At 47.4% G+C, this 19794-nt stretch overlaps 1 protein-coding gene across 7 annotated transcripts in view; it reads right to left on the reverse strand.

Moving 5' to 3' along the window:
* stim1 (stromal interaction molecule 1) overlaps nt 1-19794 on the reverse strand; it is an 80952-nt gene that overhangs the window by 40352 nt on the left and 20806 nt on the right. For all 7 annotated transcript variants that reach the window (XM_045723311.1, XM_045723313.1, XM_045723310.1 and 4 more), the window contains 4 exon segments: nt 16222-16352; nt 9322-9436; nt 6452-6560; nt 6224-6339 (listed from right to left, as the gene is read on the reverse strand). In XM_045723311.1, the coding sequence (XP_045579267.1) occupies nt 6224-6339; nt 6452-6560; nt 9322-9436; nt 16222-16352 (471 nt within the window).

The following is a 19794-nucleotide window of genomic DNA, read 5'->3' on the forward strand; positions in this document are numbered from 1 at the left end:
CCAAATTGTTGTTTGTTGACTATTCTTGTGAAGACTTCTGGTCCCCACAAGTATAGTGAAACACACACACACACACACACACACACACACACACACACACACACACACACACACACACACACACACACACACACACACACACACACACACTGCAGCCCCAGAATGTGAGACATCAGGTTCTCCTTCCCTCCCCAGGGCTAACCCACTGGTACGATTCCCAGGAACCATCTGGTGGTGACACGACATGAGCAGGTTCTCCCAAGCCCCAGGGCCAGTCTGACAGGGAATGACCAACAGAATGCCATACATTTCCAGTAGGAAAACAAAAACGGGGGAAACTGGTGTGTCTACCAACCACTGATACAGCAGCAGCCCCTGGGGACTAGAGGTTGTTACAGCATGCAGAAGTATGTCACTGTGAGATAGCTGTCAGGAACCAACTGCTGCGTGTTTCCTGCTTAACCAGGCCCAGGGTTGCTGTGGGAATGACTAATCATGCTCCACATAACTACAACGGACGTGTTCTGTTTCCTATCTTGTCTAAGGGCTTTCGCACAGTGCAAGTGCTTTTAACTGCATAACTGGTAGGACTTAGTGCCAGGGTAGGACATGCACCTCATTAATGAAAGTGTGCACAAGCAAGAGACCGTTGTTTGGTTAGCAATGTTCCTGCATCACTCATGTGATTTCAGAGTTGGCAAAACAAATGGCCACTGGATTGAGGAAAATAATCCTGATGTCATTCTGCCAGGCAGGCTACTTTGTAGTTAACATTTAATTGAGAAGGTTTTTGAGAAAGCCTTTCCATCTCTACCAGAAGATAGTTATCATTAGCATCATCGCTAACGGCTACACAAAGTAGACATACACACAGACAGGGGAATTCCTGTGCTGTTTCAAAAAGTTACAGGAATATATGAATCACTGATGCATTTTGTCTTATGATTATCTTGGGCAAATTCATTTTCTAATAAGTTCAATACATTTATTATTGAATTCCATGTCTGGATTCAATGATTCTGTCCACAAAAGCGATTTTATAGGATCCTACAGGTGTGGTGTGAACTTCTTTGAGGAAAAGATCATGATCATTAGAAAGCAAATTACGGACTCCTCTTTAAATCTGGGTATTCCTCCAAAGCTCCATTGTCCTGAGTCTACACAACTCTTCCAGGACCTAGGATCAAGGGAGATACTAAAGTGTTTTAGTACTATATCTCTTGACACAATGATGAAAATAATCATGGCCTCCAAACCCTCAAGCTGCATACTGGACCCTATTCCAACTAAACTACTGAAAGAGCTGCTTCCTGTGCTTGGCCCTCCTATGTTGAACATAATAAACGGCTCTCTATCCACCGGATGTGTACCAAGCTCACTAAAAGTGCCAGTAATAAAGCCTCTCTTGAAAAAGCCGAATCTTGACCCAGAAATTATAAAAAACTAATCGGCCTATATCGAATCTTCCATTCCTCTCAAAAATTTGAGAAAAAGCTGTTGCACAGCAACTCACTGCCTTCCTGAAGACAAACAATGTATACGAAACGCTTCAGTCTGGTTTTAGACCCCATCATAGCACTGAGACTGCACTTGTGAAGGTGGTAAATGACCTTTTAATGACGTCAGACCGAGGCTCTGCATCTGTTCTCGTGCTCCTAGATCTTAGTGCCGCTTTTGATACCATCGATCACCACATTCTTTTGGAGAGATTGGAAACCCAAATTGGTCTACATGGACAAGTTCTGGCCTGGTTTAGATCTTATCTGTCGGAAAGATATCAGTTTGTCTCTGTGAATGGTTTATCCTCTGACAAATCAATTGTAAATTTCGGTGTTCCTCAAGGTTCCGTTTTAGGACCACTATTGTTTTCACTATATATATTTTACCTCTTGGGGATGTCATTCGAAAACATAATGTTAAATTTCACTGCTATGCGGACGACACACAGCTGTACATTTCAATGAAACATGGTGAAGCCCCAAAATTGCCCTCGCTAGAAGCCTGTGTTTCAGACATAAAGAAGTGGATGGCTGCAAACGTTCTACTTTTAAACTCGGACAAAACAGAGATGCTTGTTCTAGGTCCCAAGAAACAAAGAGATCTTCTGTTGAATCTGACAATTAATCTGGATGGTTGTACAGTCGTCTCAAATAAAACTGTGAAGGACCTCGGCGTTACTCTGGACCCTGATCTCTCTTTTGAAGAACATATCAAGACTGTTTCAAGGACAGCTTTTTTCCATCTACGTAACATTGCAAAAATCAGAAACTTTCTGTCCAAAAATGACGCAGAAAAATTAATCCATGCTTTTGTTACTTCTAGGCTGGACTACTGCAATGCTCTACTTTCCGGCTACCCGGATAAAGCACTAAATAAACTTCAGTTAGTGCTAAATACGGCTTCTAGAATCCTGACTAGAACCAAAAAATTTGATCATATTACTCCAGTGCTAGCCTCCCTACACTGGCTTCCTGGTAAGGCAAGGGCTGATTTCAAGGTTTTACTGCTAACCTACGAAGCATTACATGGGCTTGCTCCTACCTATCTTTCCGATTTGGTCCTGCCGTACATACCTACACGTACGCTACGGTCACAAGACGCAGGCCTCCTAATTGTCCCTAGAATTTCTAAGCAAACGGCTGGAGGTAGGGCTTTCTCCTATAGAGCTCCATTTTTATGGAATGGTCTGCCTACCCATGTGAGAGACGCAGACTCAGTCTCAACCTTTAAGGCTTTACTGAAGACTTATCTCTTCAGTAGGTCCTATGATTAAGTATAGTCTGGCCCAGGAGTGTGAAGGTGAACGGAAAGGCTGGAGCAACGAACCGCCCTTGCTGTCTATGCCTTTCCGGTTCCCCTCTCTCCACTGGGATGCTCTGCCTCTAACCCTATTACAGGGGCTGAGTCACTGGCGTACTGGTGTTCTTCCATGCCGTCCATGGGAGGGGTGCGTCACTTGAGTGGGCTGAGTCACTGACGTGGTCTTCCTGTCTGGGTTGGCGCCCCACCCCCCCCCCACCCTTGGGTTGTGCCGTGGCGGAGATCTTTGTGGGCTATACTCGGCCTCGTCTTAGGACGGTAAGTTGGTGGTTGGAGACATCCCTCTAGTGGTGTGAGGGCTGTGCTTTGGCAAAGTGGGTGGGGTTATATCCTGCCTGTTTGGCCCTGTCCGGGGGGTTTCATCGGATGGGGCCACAGTGTCTCCTGATCCCTCCTGTCTCAGCCTCCAGTATTTATGCTGCAGTAGTTTATGTGTCGGGGGGCTAGGGTCAGTCTGTTACATCTGGAGTATTTCTCGTCTTATCCAGTGTCCTGTGTGAATTTAAATATGCTCTCTCTAATTCTCTCTTTCTTTCTTTCTTTCGGAGGACCTGAGCCCTAGGACCATGCCTCAGGACTACACCTGGCATGATGACTCCTTGCTGTCCCCAGTCCACCTGGCCATGCAGCTGCTCCAGTTTCAACTGTTCTGCCTGCGGCTATGGAACCCTGACCTGTTCACCGGACGTGCTTGTTGCACCCTCGACAACTACTATGATTATTATTATTTGACCATGCTGGTCATTTATGAACATTTTAACATCTTGACCATGTTCTGTTATAATATCTACCCGGCACAGCCAGAAGAGGACTGGCCACCCCTCATAGCCTGGTTCCTCTCTAGGTTTCTTCCTAGGTTTTTGGCCTTTCTAGGGAGTTTATCCTAGGGAGTTTTTCCTAGCCACCGTGCTTCTTTCACATGCATTGCTTGCTGTTTGGGGTTTTAGGCTGGGTTTCTGTACAGCACTTTGAGATATCAGCTTATGTACGAAGGGCTATATAAATACATTTGATTTGATATGTCTCAGTGTACCAGAGGTGTGATGTTATAGGATCCTACAGGTGTGGTGTGTCTCAGTGTACCAGAGGTGTAATTTTATAGGGTCCTACAGGTGTGGTGTGTCTCAGTGTACCAGAGGTGTGATGTTATAGGATCCTACAGGTGTGGTGTGTCTCAGTGTACCAGAGGTGTGATGTTATAGGATCCTACAGGTGTGGTGTGTCTCAGTGTACCAGAGGTGTGATGTTATAGGATCCTACAGGTGTGGTGTGTCTCAGTGTACCAGAGGTGTGATGTTATAGGATCCTACAGGTGTGGTGTGTCTCAGTGTACCAGAGGTGTGATGTTATAGGATCCTACAGGTGTGGTGTGTCTCAGTGTACCAGAGGTGTGATTTTATAGGATCCTACAGGTGTGGTGTGTCTCAGTGTACCAGAGGTGTGATGTTATAGGATCCTACAGGTGTGGTGTGTCTCAGTGTACCAGAGGTGTGATGTGTCTCAGTGTACCAGAGGTGTGATTTTATAGGATCCTACAGGTGTGGTGTGTCTCAGTGTACCAGAGGTGTGATGTGTCTCAGTGTACCAGAGGTGTGATTTTATAGGATCCTACAGGTGTGGTGTGTCTCAGTGTACCAGAGGTGTGATGTTATAGGATCCTACAGGTGTGGTGTGTCTCAGTGTACCAGAGGTGTGATGTTATAGGATCCTACAGGTGTGGTGTCTCAGTGTACCAGAGGTGTGATGTTATAGGATCCTACAGGTGTGGTGTGTCTCAGTGTACCAGAGGTGTGATGTTATAGGATCCTACAGGTGTGGTGTGTCTCAGTGTACCAGAGGTGTGATGTTATAGGGTCCTACAGGTGTGGTGTGTCTCAGTGTACCAGAGGTGTGATGTTATAGGGTCCTACAGGTGTGGTGTGTCTCAGTGTACCAGAGGTGTGATGTTATAGGGTCCTACAGGTGTGGTGTGTCTCAGTGTACCAGAGGTGTGATGTTATAGGATCCTACAGGTGTGGTGTGTCTCAGTGTACCAGAGGTGTGATGTTATAGGATCCTACAGGTGTGGTGTGTCTCAGTGTACCAGAGGTGTGATGTTATAGGATCCTACAGGTGTGGTGTGTCTCAGTGTACCAGAGGTGTGATTTTATAGGGTCCTACAGGTGTGGTGTGTCTCAGTGTACCAGAGGTGTGATTTTATAGGGTCCTACAGGTGTGGTGTGTCTCAGTGTACCAGAGGTGTGATGTTATAGGATCCTACAGGTGTGGTGTGTCTCAGTGTACCAGAGGTGTGATGTTATAGGATCCTACAGGTGTGGTGTGTCTCAGTGTACCAGAGGTGTGATGTTATAGGATCCTACAGGTGTGGTGTGTCTCAGTGTACCAGAGGTGTGATTTTATAGGATCCTACAGGTGTGGTGTGTCTCAGTGTACCAGAGGTGTGATGTTATAGGATCCTACAGGTGTGGTGTGTCTCAGTGTACCAGAGGTGTGATTTTATAGGATCCTACAGGTGTGGTGTGTCTCAGTGTACCAGAGGTGTGATGTTATAGGGTCCTACAGGTGTTGTGTGTCTCAGTGTACCAGAGGTGTGATTTTATAGGATCCTACAGGTGTGGTGTGTCTCAGTGTACCAGAGGTGTGATGTTATAGGGTCCTACAGGTGTTGTATGTGTCTCAGTGCGCCAAAGGTGTGTGCCTAGAATACAGAGTAGCTCAGCCTGAGCATCAACTCACTTCCTCTTTAATAGTAAAGCTCTCTCTCTGCTGAGGCTGGAAAAGCTTTTGGTATGGCACACAGAGCACCACAGAATAGCCTTTCTAACGAGGGCTTCACTTACTTTAGGGGAAAGCATGGTGGTTTCTGGCCTCAGAGTAACCCTGGTGATACTCATAAAATGATGTTATTTATCATTGTAGCAGAATTTAAATGGATCATACTGATTCACTGTATTCTGTGCTGCAGCAAGAAGGCTGACTGCAGGTAGTCCAAATGATTAACTAAAACATAGGGGGGAGGGGCTTATTTCTTATTTTTGTTGTACCTTACGTTATTTTTAGTATTACGTTGTTCTTGGTTACTGCATGGTTGGGTTTATAGCTTGCAATAAGGACATTTAAACTGGTGCATGTGACATTAAAACTTGATAACAGATTTTCCAGCGCCGCCAAGCTGCTGCTTGACACTAATGAACACATTTTGGAGTTGTTTTTTTACAAACTGTCTCTCTTTGGAGAGACAAACAGAACAGACACTGTTCTTCCTCTTAGAATTACATTCACAAACAGTCGCTTCAGTATCCAACAGAAATCCTCCTTTATCGGTCTGGGTGAAAGATAAACACACTACTAACACTAATAGGTAATGTAATTGTAAAAAAATAAATAAAAGTAATCCACTTACTGAGTGGGGCTCCGAACAGCACAGTGTCCAAGGCCTTGAGCTGCAGCTTCTGAACATGGCTGCGATCCAGCATCTTCAGAATGGACACTGTCAGAGTGGCGTTCTTCACAGCCAGCCTGACAGAAACAGACAGATTGAGACTCTACAGTGCAGTTAAAGGTAGATTGGGGAAGAGAGAGAGAGAGAGAATAGGAGGGTTGGTAGGAAGGACCCTGTGGGTTAATTTACCTGGGCATGATAGTGCCGTTGAAGTGCATCTTGCGGAAGGCATCCACATACTGCGGCAGCTCCACGTGGGTGAGCCACAACACCACATCGTCCACTGTCCAATTGTACACTGCAATACACAAACATGAAATTACCACACTATCCTTGCTTCTCAACTCTCTCTAAAGACCGTTTCAGCCTCAGTAATTTCCATCACTGGTTAAATGCCAACATTGAGCCAACGCATACCCACACACAGAGAGAGAACATTTGACTCCGCTTTATAATTTATGAGTGTCGCCGTGAGACGAGTGTATCCAAAAACCCTTAGAGGTATCCTCTATCATAACACACTTAAATGTAACTACACACGTTGGCCATCTCTCAATAAAAGCCAGAGGAAGGGAGACGGACTGGCAGGGAGTCAGCAGCAGTGAGGTTTTGTGTGGGTTCAGGCCGACTAGCTAGCTGGGTTAATGTGCTTCTGCAGTTTCCTGGCTCCAAACCTCCGCTCTGAGCACCCCCTGACAGGAAGCTGCAATGCAGAGACTCAGACACAACCAGAGAGGGAAACGGGAGGGGGGGGGTTGGAGAGATGGTGGACAGAAGAGAGGTAGGGAGAGGGGAGGGTGGAATGAGAGAGACAGATAAAGAGAGAGGGAGGAAGGAAGGAGGGGTAAGGGACAAAGAGTAGTGAGTGTAATGCCAGCAGGTCAAGGAGAGGGAGGCGTAGCTGGTACATCAGTGTGGATGGTTGTTATCTCTCTCTCTGTGTGTGTGTGTGTGTGTGTGTGTGTGTGTGTGTGTGTGTGTGTGTGTGTGTGTTCTGATGACAGGTACACTGATCACCCTCTGCTAGGATGCTTGAGCTGCTAAGTGGTCTGCACTTCACTTGACAATGATGACATACCAATTGGCACGTTTGACTACTCTGGCTGGGCAGCCTAAGTGCAGAGAGGCTGAGAAAATACTCTCCCTTACCTATACAGTAACCAGACAGAAAATCTAAGCTTTCAATCCAAATCTAATTACTGATGATACAAATGTAAAAACAACACAGTACTTTAAAACAGACAGTACAAAGCACAGGGAGGCTCAGAACAGCAGGGAAGAGTTCTGATATACAGTACCAGTCAAAAGTTTGGACACACCTACTCATTCAAGGGATTTTCTTTATTTTTACTATTTTCTACATTGTAGAATGGTGAAGATATCAACACTATGAAATAAGACATATGGAATCCTGCAGTAACCAAAAGTGTTAAATGAAAATATATTTTAGATTCCCCAAAGTAGCCAGCCTTTGCCTTGATGACAGCTTTGCACACTCGTAGCATTCTCTCAACCAACTTCACCTGGAATGCTTTTCCAACAGTCTTGAAGGAGTTCCCACATATGCTGTGCACTTGTTAGCTGCTTTTCCTTCACTCTGTGGCCCAACTCATCTCAATTGAGTTGAGGTCAGGTGATTGTGGAGGTCAGGTCATCTGATGCAGCACTCCATCACTCTCATTGGTCAAATAGCCCTTACACAGGCTGGAGGTGTTGGTTCATTGTCCTGTTGAAAAACAAATGATAGTCCTACTAAGCGCAAACCAGATGGGATGGTGTATCACTGCAGAATGCTGTGGTAGCCATGCTGGTTAAGCGTGCTTTGAATTCTAAATAAATCACAGACAGCGTCACCAGCAAAGTGCCCCCACACCATCACACCTCCTCCTCCATGCTCCACACATGCGGAGATCATCTGTTCATGTCATCTGCGTCTCACAAAGAATCGGCATTTGGAACCAGAAATCTCAAATTTGGACTCATCAGACCAAAAGGACAGATTTCCACCGGTCTAATGTCCATTGCTCATGTTTCATGGCCAAAGCAAGTCTCTTCTTCTGATTGGTGTCCTTTATTGGTGGTTTCTTTGCAGCAATTTGACCATGAAGGCCTGATTCACACAGTCTCCTCTGAACAGTTGATGTTGAGATGTCTGTTACTTGAACTCTGAACTGAAGCATTTATTTGGGCTGCAATTTCTGAGGCTGGTAACTCTAATGAACTTATCCTCTGCAGCAGAGGTAACTCTGGGTCTTCCTTTCCTGTGGCGGTCCTCATGAGAGCCAGTTTCATCATAGCGCTTGATGGTTTTTGCGACTGTTGAAATTTTCCGTATTGACTGACCTTCATGTCTTAAAGTAATGATGGACAGTTGTTTTTCCTTTGAGCTGTTCTTGCCATAATATGGAATTGTACACAAAAAGGGCTATCTTCTGTATACCACCCCTACCTTGTCACAACACAACTGATTGGCTCAAACGCATTAAGAAGGAAAGAAATTCCACAAATAAAATGTTAACAAGGCACACCTGTTAATTGAAATGCATTCCAGGTGACTACCTCATGAAGCTGGTTGTGAGAATGCCAAACGTGTGCAAAGCTGTCATCAAGGGAAAGGGTGAATACTTTGAAGAATCTCAAATATAAATATATTTTGATTTGTTTATCACTTTTTTGGTTACATTATTCCATGTGTTATTTCATAGTTTTGATATCTTCACTATTATTCTACAATGTTGAAAATAGTATAAAATGAAGAAGAACTCTGAAATGAGTAGGTGTGTCCAAACTTTTGACTGGTACTGTAGCTAACATGGTGTCAGTCAGCAGTGAGACCACAAACGAGGACGGTTGGACGGGCAGAGCAGCGCTCTCAGAGGAGAACACAGTGTACTGAAAGAGATTCATCGTCTGAGACTCTCTTATATGCACACGGATGCACTAAGTGGGACAGCATGCCTGGAGGGGAGGCTTGTTTGTACTGCTAGCCTGTAGAGAGCAGAGACAGAGCGGGAGGCTCCTGTAACACCACGGTGTTAGTTAGAGCGAAGTTCCAGCACCTTCAGAACCCTTCCAGGTATTCCACAAGTCTTCCACACTGATGAACTGGTCGTCTCCGTGGAAACTGTTGTGCTTAGCTTTGGGATCGTGGTAGTTCAGGTCCTCCCTCAGGAACTGGAGGTCGCCAGGGTCACATGGAGGGAGACAGAAGGGAAGACAGAGAGAAGGTAAGAGAGAGAGGGGGAGAGAGAGAAGTAAAGAAAGAACAGGGGAGGTATCAATCAAATCAGCCAAAAAGATTATGTGGCCTGTCACTTATAGATGATGGAATCAAACCGCTACATCAAGGCTGAGGTAGACCTAAGAGACTGCAAAGTGCCAGCTATACCAGGGAAGGATAAAAAGATCTCTGTACGGCGTGCTCAGAGAATAACCAACAGAGGCATGCCCTGAGCCTTCCCCAGCCTTCCCCAGCCTGCAGTCAGACAGCTAAGCTTACTGCTGCAGACCGGGCTCACTTCACTGTGTGCACCCAGCCTTGTTACTGTAGTACAGTGTGCAGTAGAGAGGAGCCTAGCATTAATGGAACAGCCAGGAACACAGATAATGTCTTACCAAGTGAATGTCAATAAATATCTATACGTTTGGCCATTTACATGTATAATATTTTACACCGAAGCTTTACTGGCCTGAGAACCTGTGATGGAAAGTACAAACCTATAACTCCATTTCTAACAGCAGTGGACAATAGATCATTATTTGATGCGGAACACAAACAGGAAATCAGGTGTTCCTCTTCTACTCTAAACACTCACCAATCTTTCAATCTAACGAGCCTACTCTAAGTAATATCGGAAACATCAAGTGTCTCCAGTTCTCTTGAGCAACAACATAGAAGCAGAGCGAAAGGGCTTAGATGACATTATGTTTCATCCATCGCTAGCCAGCCCCCATGCTGTTATCACTGGGAGGAAGAAGCTTGGCTGCTGTACGACACACACGCCCCCACAAAGAACATCTCAAAGAACATGGGCGCAGGACAAGCCATGATGCTGATTTTCCTTATTCAGAGCTTAGTGTGGGTGGTTTTCAGTACAGGGCGGACACTCACAATCAATCAGGCAATAAATCATACCGTTTCTTTGGCAACGTAGCCAAATTGCTGATGTTTTCAAAAATCCTGGTCCGGTGTGTTTTTCAGCTGCAACATGCTGTTTCAATCATCTTAGCTTTTTATATTTTTATTTTACTTAACCTTTATTTAACTAGGCATGTCAGTTAAGAACAAATTATTTTTTACAATGACGGCCTACACCGGCCAAACCCGGACGACGCTGGGCCAATTGTGCGCCGCCCTAAGGGACTCCCAATCATGGCCGGTTGTGATACAGCCTGGAATCGAACCAGGGTGTCTGTAGTGATGCTTCAAGCACTGAGATGCAGTGCCTTAGACCGCTGCGCCACTTTAAATGTATGTAGTTCTGTCCTTGAGCTGTTCTTGTCTATTAATGTTCTGTATTATGATGTTTCATGTTTCAGGAAGAGTAGCGTCTGCTTTTGCAACAGCTAATGGAGATCCTAATAAAACACAAAAAAAATGATGAAACATGATCGTAACATTTTTCTTTCTCTAAGAAGATCCCAGGCATCAAAGCTGTTTCGGTCCAAGCACTCCACATGCCTTGTTCAGCTTTTCTCAGTGTTGGCTCTGAGCCAGGACTGACACTGGCAATATGTGCTTAATTCACAGGCTGGCTGCTTCAGGGATGTCTGCAGAGCCAGTGTCTCCTTCTCTAACACTGCTTAGCCCCTGCAAAAGAAGCTGCAGAGAAAGATGGCTCTAGCCCAGACCAGAGCCTCCTGAGGTGGGCCTCGTCTCTCCCAGCCTGGTCGTGGCTGCCCTAACAGGCCTCTCCCAGCCTGGTCGTGGCTGCCCTAACAGGCCTCTCCCAGCCTGGTCGTGGCTGCCCTAACAGGCCTCTCCCAGCCTGGTCGTGGCTGCCCTAACAGGCCTCTCCCAGCCTGGTCGTGGCTGCCCTAACAGGCCTCTCCCAGCCTGGTCGTGGCTGCCGTAACAGGCCTCTCCCAGCCTGGTCGTGGCTGCCCTAACAGGCCTCTCCCAGCCTGGTCGTGGCTGCCCCAACAGGCCTCTCCCAGCCTGGTCGTGGCTGCCCTAACAGGCCTCTCCCAGCCTGGTCGTGGCTGCCCTAACAGGCCTCTCCCAGCCTGGTCGTGGCTGCCCTAACAGGCCTCTCCCAGCCTGGTCGTGGCTGCCCTAACAGGCCTCTCCCAGCCTGGTCGTGGCTGCCCTAACAGGCCTCTCCCAGCCTGGTCGTGGCTGCCCTAACAGGCCTCTCCCAGCCTGGTCGTGGCTGCCCTAACAGGCCTCTCCCAGCCTGGTCGTGGCTGCCCTACAGGCCTCTCCCAGCCTGGTCGTGGCTGCCCAACAGGCCTCTCCCAGCCTGGTCGTGGCTGCCCTAACAGGCCTCTCCCAGCCTGGTCGTGGCTGCCCTACAGGCCTCTCTCAGCCTGGTCGTGGCTGCCCTAACAGGCCTCTCCCAGCCTGGTCGTGGCTGCCCTAACAGGCCTCTCCCAGCCTGGTCGTGGCTGCCCCTAACAGGCCTCTCCCAGCCTGGTCGTGGCTGCTCTAATAGGCCTCTCCCAGCCTGGTCGTGGCTGCCCTACAGGCCTCTCCCAGCCTGGTCGTGGCTGCTCTAACAGGCCTCTCCCAGCCTGGTCGTGGCTGCCCTAATAGGCCTCTCCCAGCCTGGTCGTGGCTGCCCTAATAGGCCTCTCCCAGCCTGGTCGTGGCTGCCCGACAGGCCTCTCCCAGCCTGGTCGTGGCTGCCCGACAGGCCTCTCCCAGCCTGGTCGTGGCTGCCCTAACAGGCCTCTCCCAGCCTGGTCGTGGCTGCCCTACAGGCCTCTCCCAGCCTGGTCGTGGCTGCTCTACTACTGGTTGCAGTGTGAGAGGAAGCCTGCGAGAGGAAGCCTGCGAGAGGAAGCCTGCGAGAGGAAGCCTGCTACGGGTAGGCGAGGTCAGGCCACACGTGTCATTTTTTCAGCCCTGACTTCTCTCTGACTGAAGGAATGACTGGACTGGCCTAGCCATGCTGTGCTGCCTGTGGCTGCCTTGCCAAGCTCTCCCAGTCCCAGAGGAGGCCGGGACACTGGTTACACAGCAGAGAGGAGGGGACAAGTCCCAATACCTCGAGGTCTAGACCTTACTGTGAAATGCTTACTTACAAGGCCTTAACTAACAATGCAGTTAAGAAAAAAAGAGTAACAAAATAACAAGGCTATATACAGGGGCTACCGGTACCAGGTCAATAGGCAGAGGTACAGGTTAGTCAAGGTAATTGAGGTAATGTACATGTAGGTAGGGGTAAAGTGACAATGCATAGGAAATAAACAGTGAATGGCGGGGGGGGGGTCAATGCAAATAGTCTGGGTGGACATTTGATTTACTGTTCAGCAGACTTATGGCTTGGAGGTAGAAGCTGTTAAAAAGCCTTTTGGACCTAGATTTGGCGCTCAGGTACCGCATGCCGTGTGTTAGCAGAGAGAACAGTCTATAACTAGGGTGGCTGTAGTCTTTGGCAATATTTAGGGCCTTGGATGGCAGGAAGCTTAGCCCCAGTGATGTACGGGCCTTCTGGTCGGAGGCCGAGCAGTTGACATACCAGGCGGTGATGCAACCAGTCAGGATGCTCTCGATGGTGCAGCTGTAGAACTTCTTGAGGATTTGTGGACCCATGCCAAATCTTTTCAGTCTCCTGGGGGGAATATGCGTTGTAGTGCCCTCTTCACGACTGTCTTGGTGTGTTTGGACCATGATAGTTTGTCGGTGATGTGGACACCAAGGAACTTGAAGTTCCTAACCTGCTCCACTACAGCCCTGTCGATTTGAATGGGGGCGTGCTCGGCACCCCTTTCCCTGTAGTCCACGATCATTTCCTTTGTCTTGATCACGTTGAGGAAGATGGTGTCCTGGCACCACACTGCCAGGTCTCTGACCTCCTCCCTATAGGCCGTCGCATCGTTGTCGGTGATCAGGCCTACCATTGTTGTGTCGTTGGCAAACTTAATGATGGCGTTGGAGTCGTGCTTGGCCACACAGTCATGGGTGAACAGGGAGTACAGGAGGGGAATAAACATGCAACCCTGAGAGGCCCCCGTGTTGAGGATCAGCGTGGCAGATGTGTTGTTGCCTACACTTACCACCTGGGGGCGGCCCGTCAGGAAGTCCAGAATCCAGTTGCAAAGGGAGGTGTTCAGTCCCAGGGTCCTTAGCTTAGTGATGAGCTTCGTGGGCACTATGGTATTGAACGCTGAGCTGTAGTCAATGAACAGCATTCTCACGTAGGTGTTTTTTTTCTCCAGGTGGGAAAGGGCAGTGTTGGGTGCAATGGAGATTGTGTTATTTGTGGATCTGTTGGGGCGGTATGCGAATTGGAGTGGGTCTTGGGTTTCTGGGATGATGGTGTTGATGTCATCCATGACCAGTCTTTTAAAGCACTTCATGACTACAGACGTGAGTGCTACAGGTCAGTAGTCATTTAGGCAGGTTACCTTGGAGTTCTTGGGCACAGGGACTATTGTGGTCTGCCTGAAACATGTAGGTATTACAGACACTGTCAGGGACAGGTTGAAAATGTCAGTGAAGACACTTGCCAGTTGGTTAGCGCATGCTCCGAGTACACGTCCTGGTAATCAGTCTGGCCCTACGGCCTTGTGAATGTTTAATGGTCTTACTACGGATAGTGTGATCACACAGTCGTCCAGAACAGCTGGTGCTCTCATGCATGCTTCAGTGTTGCTTGCCTCGAAGCGCGCATTGAAGTCATTTAGCCCATCTAGTAAGGTCGTGTCACTGAGAAGCACACGGCTGGGCTTCCCTTTGTAGTCTGTAATAGTTTGCAAGCCCTGCCACATCCGACGAGCGTCAGAGCCGGTGTAGAAGGATTCAATCTTAGTCCTGCATTGACGGCTTGCCTGTTTGCTGGTTCGCTGGGCAGAGCAGGATTTCTTCCTTCCGGGTTAGAGTCCCGTTCCTTGAAAGCACCAGCTTTACCCTTTAGCTCAGTGCATATATTGCCTGTAATCCATGACTTCTGGTTGGGGTATGTACGTACAGTCACTGTGAGGACGACGTCATCGATGTACTTATTGATGAAGCCAGTGACTGATGTGGTAAACTCCTCAATGCAATCGGATGAATACCGGAACATATTCTAGTCTATGCTAGCAAAACAGTCCTGTAGCTTAGCATTTGCGTCATCTGACCACTTCCATATTGAGCGACTCACGGGTACTTCCTGCTTTAGCGTTCGTTTGTAAGCAGGAATCAGGATAGAATTATGGTCCCTCTGGTTGCACACTGACATGCTGGTAGAAATGAGGTAAAATGAATAAGTCCTGCATTAAAGTCCCCGGCCACTAGGAGCGCCGCCTCTGGATGAGCATTTTCTTGTTTGCTTTTGGCCTTATACAGCTCGTTGAGTGCGGTCTTAATGCCAGCATCAGTTTGTGGTGGTAAATAGACAGATTTGAAAAATTGATGAAAACTGTCTTGGTAAATAGTGTGGTCTACAGCTTATCAAGAGATACTCAGGCGAGCAAAACCTTGAGACTTCCTAAATATTAGATTTCGCGCACCAGCTGTTATTGACAGACACAGACCACCATCCCATGTCTTACCGGAGGCAGCTGTTCCGTCTTGCCAATGCACGGAAAAACCACCCCGTGTCTTGCCGATGCATGTTGTCGTTCAGCCACGATTCGGTGAAACATAAGATACTACAGTTTTTAAATGTCCTGTTGGTAGGATAGACTTGAACGGAGCTCATCCAGTTCATTCTCCAATTATTGCACTTTGGCCAATAGGACGGATGGTAGAGGAAGGTTATTCACTCGCCAACGAATTCTCAAAAGGCACCCGGACCTGTATCAGCGTCTCTTCTTCATGCGAATTACGGGAATTTGGGCCTGGTCAGGTATCAGCAGTAAATCCTTCGCGTCTGACTCATTAAAGAAAAAATATTTGTCTAGTTCGAGGTGAGTAATCGCTGTTCTGATATCCAGAAGCTCTTTTCTGTCATAAGAGACTGTGGCAGAAACATTATGTACAAAATAAGTTATAAACAACACACAAAATAGCAATTGGTTAGGAGCCTGTAAAACAGGAGCCAACTCCTCCAGCGCCATAGTAAAAACCAGCAGGGTTTCTACTCAGTGAACTCAAGCGGGCGCCCTAAAGCTACAACATGAGAAGCAGGAGGACCACAAATCCACCACTTACTTCAATAGCAAAGTAAAAGCCATTACCGAGCAGCCATTAACTAATCTCATTATCTGTGGCCATCTTCAGAAGGAATCCCTGCTGGTGGATGACTGGGGATTAGAGTACTGATACCTTCAGGCCAGTTTTCTGTGACTCACATAGACAGGTTTGACTGGTGACATGCAGCACAGTAGCTACATCCTCCCCAACACATCACACAATGGAAACACCTGTAATCTATCAAATGCTATTGAAATGTAATGAAGTAGGGAACCTGGTGGTGCTACTCACACAGTCCTTCTCTGACACGCCCACATTGTGTAGGGAACCTGGTGGTACTACTCACCCAGTCCTTCTCTGACACGCCCACATTGTGTAGGGAACCTGGTGGTGCTACTCACCCAGTCCTTCTCTGACACGCCCACATTGTGTAGGGAACATGGTGGTGCTACTCACCCCGTCCGTCTCTGACACGCCCACATTGTGTAGGGAACCTGGTGGTGCTACTCACACAGTCCTTCTCTGACACGCCCACATTATGTAGGGAAAATGGTGGTACTACTCACCCAGTCCTTCTCTGACACGCCCACATTGTGTAGGGAACCTGGTGGTGCTACTCACCCAGTCCTTCTCTGACACGCCCACATTGTGTAGGGAACATGGTGGTACTACTCACCCCGTCCGTCTCTGACACATCCACATTGCCATTAGCATCGTCATCCATCTGCTTGTGGATACTGCGGATGGCCTCGAAGCTGAGGATGGTATTTTCATCGTGGCACCGAGGCTCATCGATGCGACAGAGTTCTGAGAGAGAAAATATAATTTCAACTTGAGTCAGCAGTTGTACAGGGCTCCCAACATTACCTGAAATTGGGCGGTAAATCATATATATTGTATACCGGCATAAATGTTCAATAGTTTGGGGCGCCCTAAAGCTACGCCACTGCTTGTGTTAAACTATCCAAGATGTGCCAAATAAATTATTTCCAACTCAGGGCTCCAGCTATGCATTTGGTTTGCTAAGGTGCTAGCTAAGTGGCTAGTTAACTGGCTGGCTATGTCTGGCTAAGTGGCTGGCTAAGTGGCTGGCTAAGTGGCTGGCCAAGTGGCTAGTTAACTGGCTGGCCAAGTGGATAGTTAACTGGCTGGCCAAGTGGATAGTTAACTGGCTGGCCAAGTGGATAGTTAACTGGCTGGCCAAGTGGATAGTTAACTGGCTGGCCAAGTGGATAGTTAACTGGCTGGCCAAGTGGATAGTTAACTGGCTGGCCAAGTGGATAGTTAACTGGCTGGCCAAGTGGATAGTTAACTGGCTGGCCAAGTGGATAGTTAACTGGCTGGCCAAGTGGATAGTTAACTGGCTGGCCAAGTGGATAGTTAACAAGCTGGACAAGTGGATAGTTAACAAGCTGGCCAAGTGGATAGTTAACAAGCTGGCCAAGTGGCTAGTTAACTGGCTGGCCAAGTGGCTGGCTAAGTGGCTAGTTAACTGGCTGGCTAATGGCTGGCTAAGTGGCTAGTTAACTGGCTGGCTAAGTGGCTGGCTAAGTGGCTGGCTAAGTGGCTGGCTAACTGGCTGGCTAACTGGCTGGCTAAGTGGCTGGCTAAGTGGCTGGCTAACTGGCTGGCTAAGTGGCTAGTTAACTGGCTGGCTAAGTGGCTGGCTAAGTGGCTAGTTAACTGGCTGGCTAAGTGGCTGGCTAAGTGGCTAGTTAACTGGCTGGCTAAGTGGCTGGCTAAGTGGCTGGCTAAGTGGCTGGCTAAGTGGTTAGTTAACTGGCTGGCTAAGTGGCTGGCTAAGTGGCTGGCTAAGTGGTTAGTTAACTGGCTGGCTAAGTGGCTGGCTAAGTGGCTAGTTAACTGGCTGGCTAAGTGGCTGGCTAAGTGGCTGGCTAAGTGGCTAGTTAACTGGCTGGCTAAGTGGCTAGTTAACTGGCTGGCTAAGTGGCTAGTTAACTGGCTGGCTAAGTGGCTGGCTAAGTGGCTAGTTAACTGGCTGGCTAAGTGGCTGGCTAAGTGGTTAGTTAACTGGCTGGCTAAGTGGCTAGTTAACTGGCTGGCTAAGTGGCTGGCTAAGTGGTTAGTTAACTGGCTGGCTAAGTGGCTAGTTAACTGGCTGGCTAAGTGGCTGGCTAAGTGGCTGGCTAAGTGGTTAGTTAACTGGCTGGCTAAGTGGCTGGCTAAGTGGCTAGTTAACTGGCTGGCTAAGTGGCTGGCTAAGTGGCTAGTTAACTGGCTGGCTAAGTGGCTGGCTAAGTGGCTGGCTAAGTGGTTAGTTAACTGGCTGGCTAAGTGGCTGGCTAAGTGGCTAGTTAACTGGCTGGCTAAGTGGCTGGCTAAGTGGCTAGTTAACTGGCTGGCTAAGTGGCTGGCTAAGTGGTTAGTTAACTGGCTGGCTAAGTGGCTAGTTAACTGGCTGGCTAAGTGGCTGGCTAAGTGGCTGGCTTGCAAGATCAAGCTTCTTAGAGCAGAGACAATCAATCTCCTCCAGGATCAAGATTCCTGTTGCCAAAATTTGTTTTGTGTGTCAAAAGAATAATGTATATATTTTTGGGGGTTTGGTAAGAAATAGCACCCTTTGCATGCACTGCCAGTAATACCGTATACCCCGGTATGGTACAGGAACGTTTTGAAGGTATCTGGATACCGCCCAACACCACACAGTAGATCTAGTGTAGGGTTGTCCACAACAAAACAAAAATCTTGGTTGACCAAGAGTCGTCTGTCCTTTCGACCAATAAATTGGTCTACATTTTTAAACTTGGATTTTCCCAAATATAGACACACCCTATGTTTGAATAAAATCCACTATATGTAGGCTACTGAGCTTGTCTGATGCTTTAAGCACTGCGATTCAAAATGAAGACACACAAATTACTAAAGAGGTAGACAGAGATCAATATAGCCTACCCAGAAAAAAATAAAATAAATATGTTCTCCTCCTCCTCCTGCTGTTGGCCTCCTGCTGTTGGCCTTTGCAGATTCTGCCATTAGGCTGCTGAAGGCTACACCAGCAGTCGGCAACCTTTTCCACAGAGTGCCAAGTTTTCGTACGATTTCTACTACTCTATGTGCCTGTTTTATATGTACTTTTGTGTGGAACAGTATCATTTAATTTATAATAAAGTCTTAACATCTCAAAATCAATATAATGTGGTTAATCAAAAATATATCTGAAATTAAAACCATACAAATCTAAAAGTAACTATTGCCAACTATGTAAAAATAGCCTACATAAAGCCAACAAATAAAAACATTGCAGCCTGCAGGTAGAAAATATCCTGATAAAAATAAATATCCTATAAATCACATTGGCGACGCATGGCCTGTCTGCAAGAAACTTGAAACATTGTAACAACTATTAACTTGGTATGTCCCAAAGCTAGTGCTAGCAAACATGCAACATTGTATAAATATTCTGGGCGCTCAGTAGGCTATTTGTGCAAGGGATAAGAAGTAATTAGGTAGGCCTATTTTATGATGTTTCCACCAGATCAGAGCATGACATTTTTTACCCCCTTTCATGCTGAGTGGTAATCGATAGAGAGATGCAAAAAAATGTATCAAGTAGACTACATTGAGGAACTATTGTCATTCTCTATGGATGTAAAAACACTGTTTACTTGCTGTTTGATGCAAATACATTTTTTCTTTGAGAAGCTCCTTTGTGATGGTTAAGACAATCAGAAATAGTATCAGATCCCCAAATGGGCACATTTATAGGCCTATATTTGCGGGCAGGCCAGGTAGCCTAGGCCTACTTCTATGCGTAATCAGGCCAGGTAGCCAATGCCTACTTCTATGCGTATTCAGGCCAGGTAGCCAATGCCTACTTCTATGCGTAATCAGGCCAGGTAGCCTAGGCCTACTTCTATGCGTATTCAGGCCAGGTAGCCAATGCCTACTTCTATGCGTAATCAGGCCAGGTAGCCTAGGCCTACTTCTATGCGTATTCAGGCCAGGTAGCCAATGCCTACTTCTATGCGTATTCAGGCCAGGTAGCCAATGCCTCTTCTATGCGTAATCAGGCCAGGTAGCCAATGCCCGCGTATTCAGGCCAGGTAGCCAATGCCTACTTCTATGCGTATTCAGGCCAGGTAACCTAGGCCTACTTCTATGTGTATTCAGGCCAGGTAGCCAATGCCTACTTCTATGCGTAATCAGGCCAGGTAGCCTAGGCCTACTTCTATGCGTAATCAGGCCAGGTAGCCTAGGCCTACTTCTATGCGTATTCAGGCCAGGTAGC

The sequence above is a fragment of the Salmo salar genome, chromosome ssa09, assembly GCF_905237065.1.
Source record: "Salmo salar chromosome ssa09, Ssal_v3.1, whole genome shotgun sequence".
Taxonomy (NCBI): domain Eukaryota; kingdom Metazoa; phylum Chordata; class Actinopteri; order Salmoniformes; family Salmonidae; genus Salmo; species Salmo salar.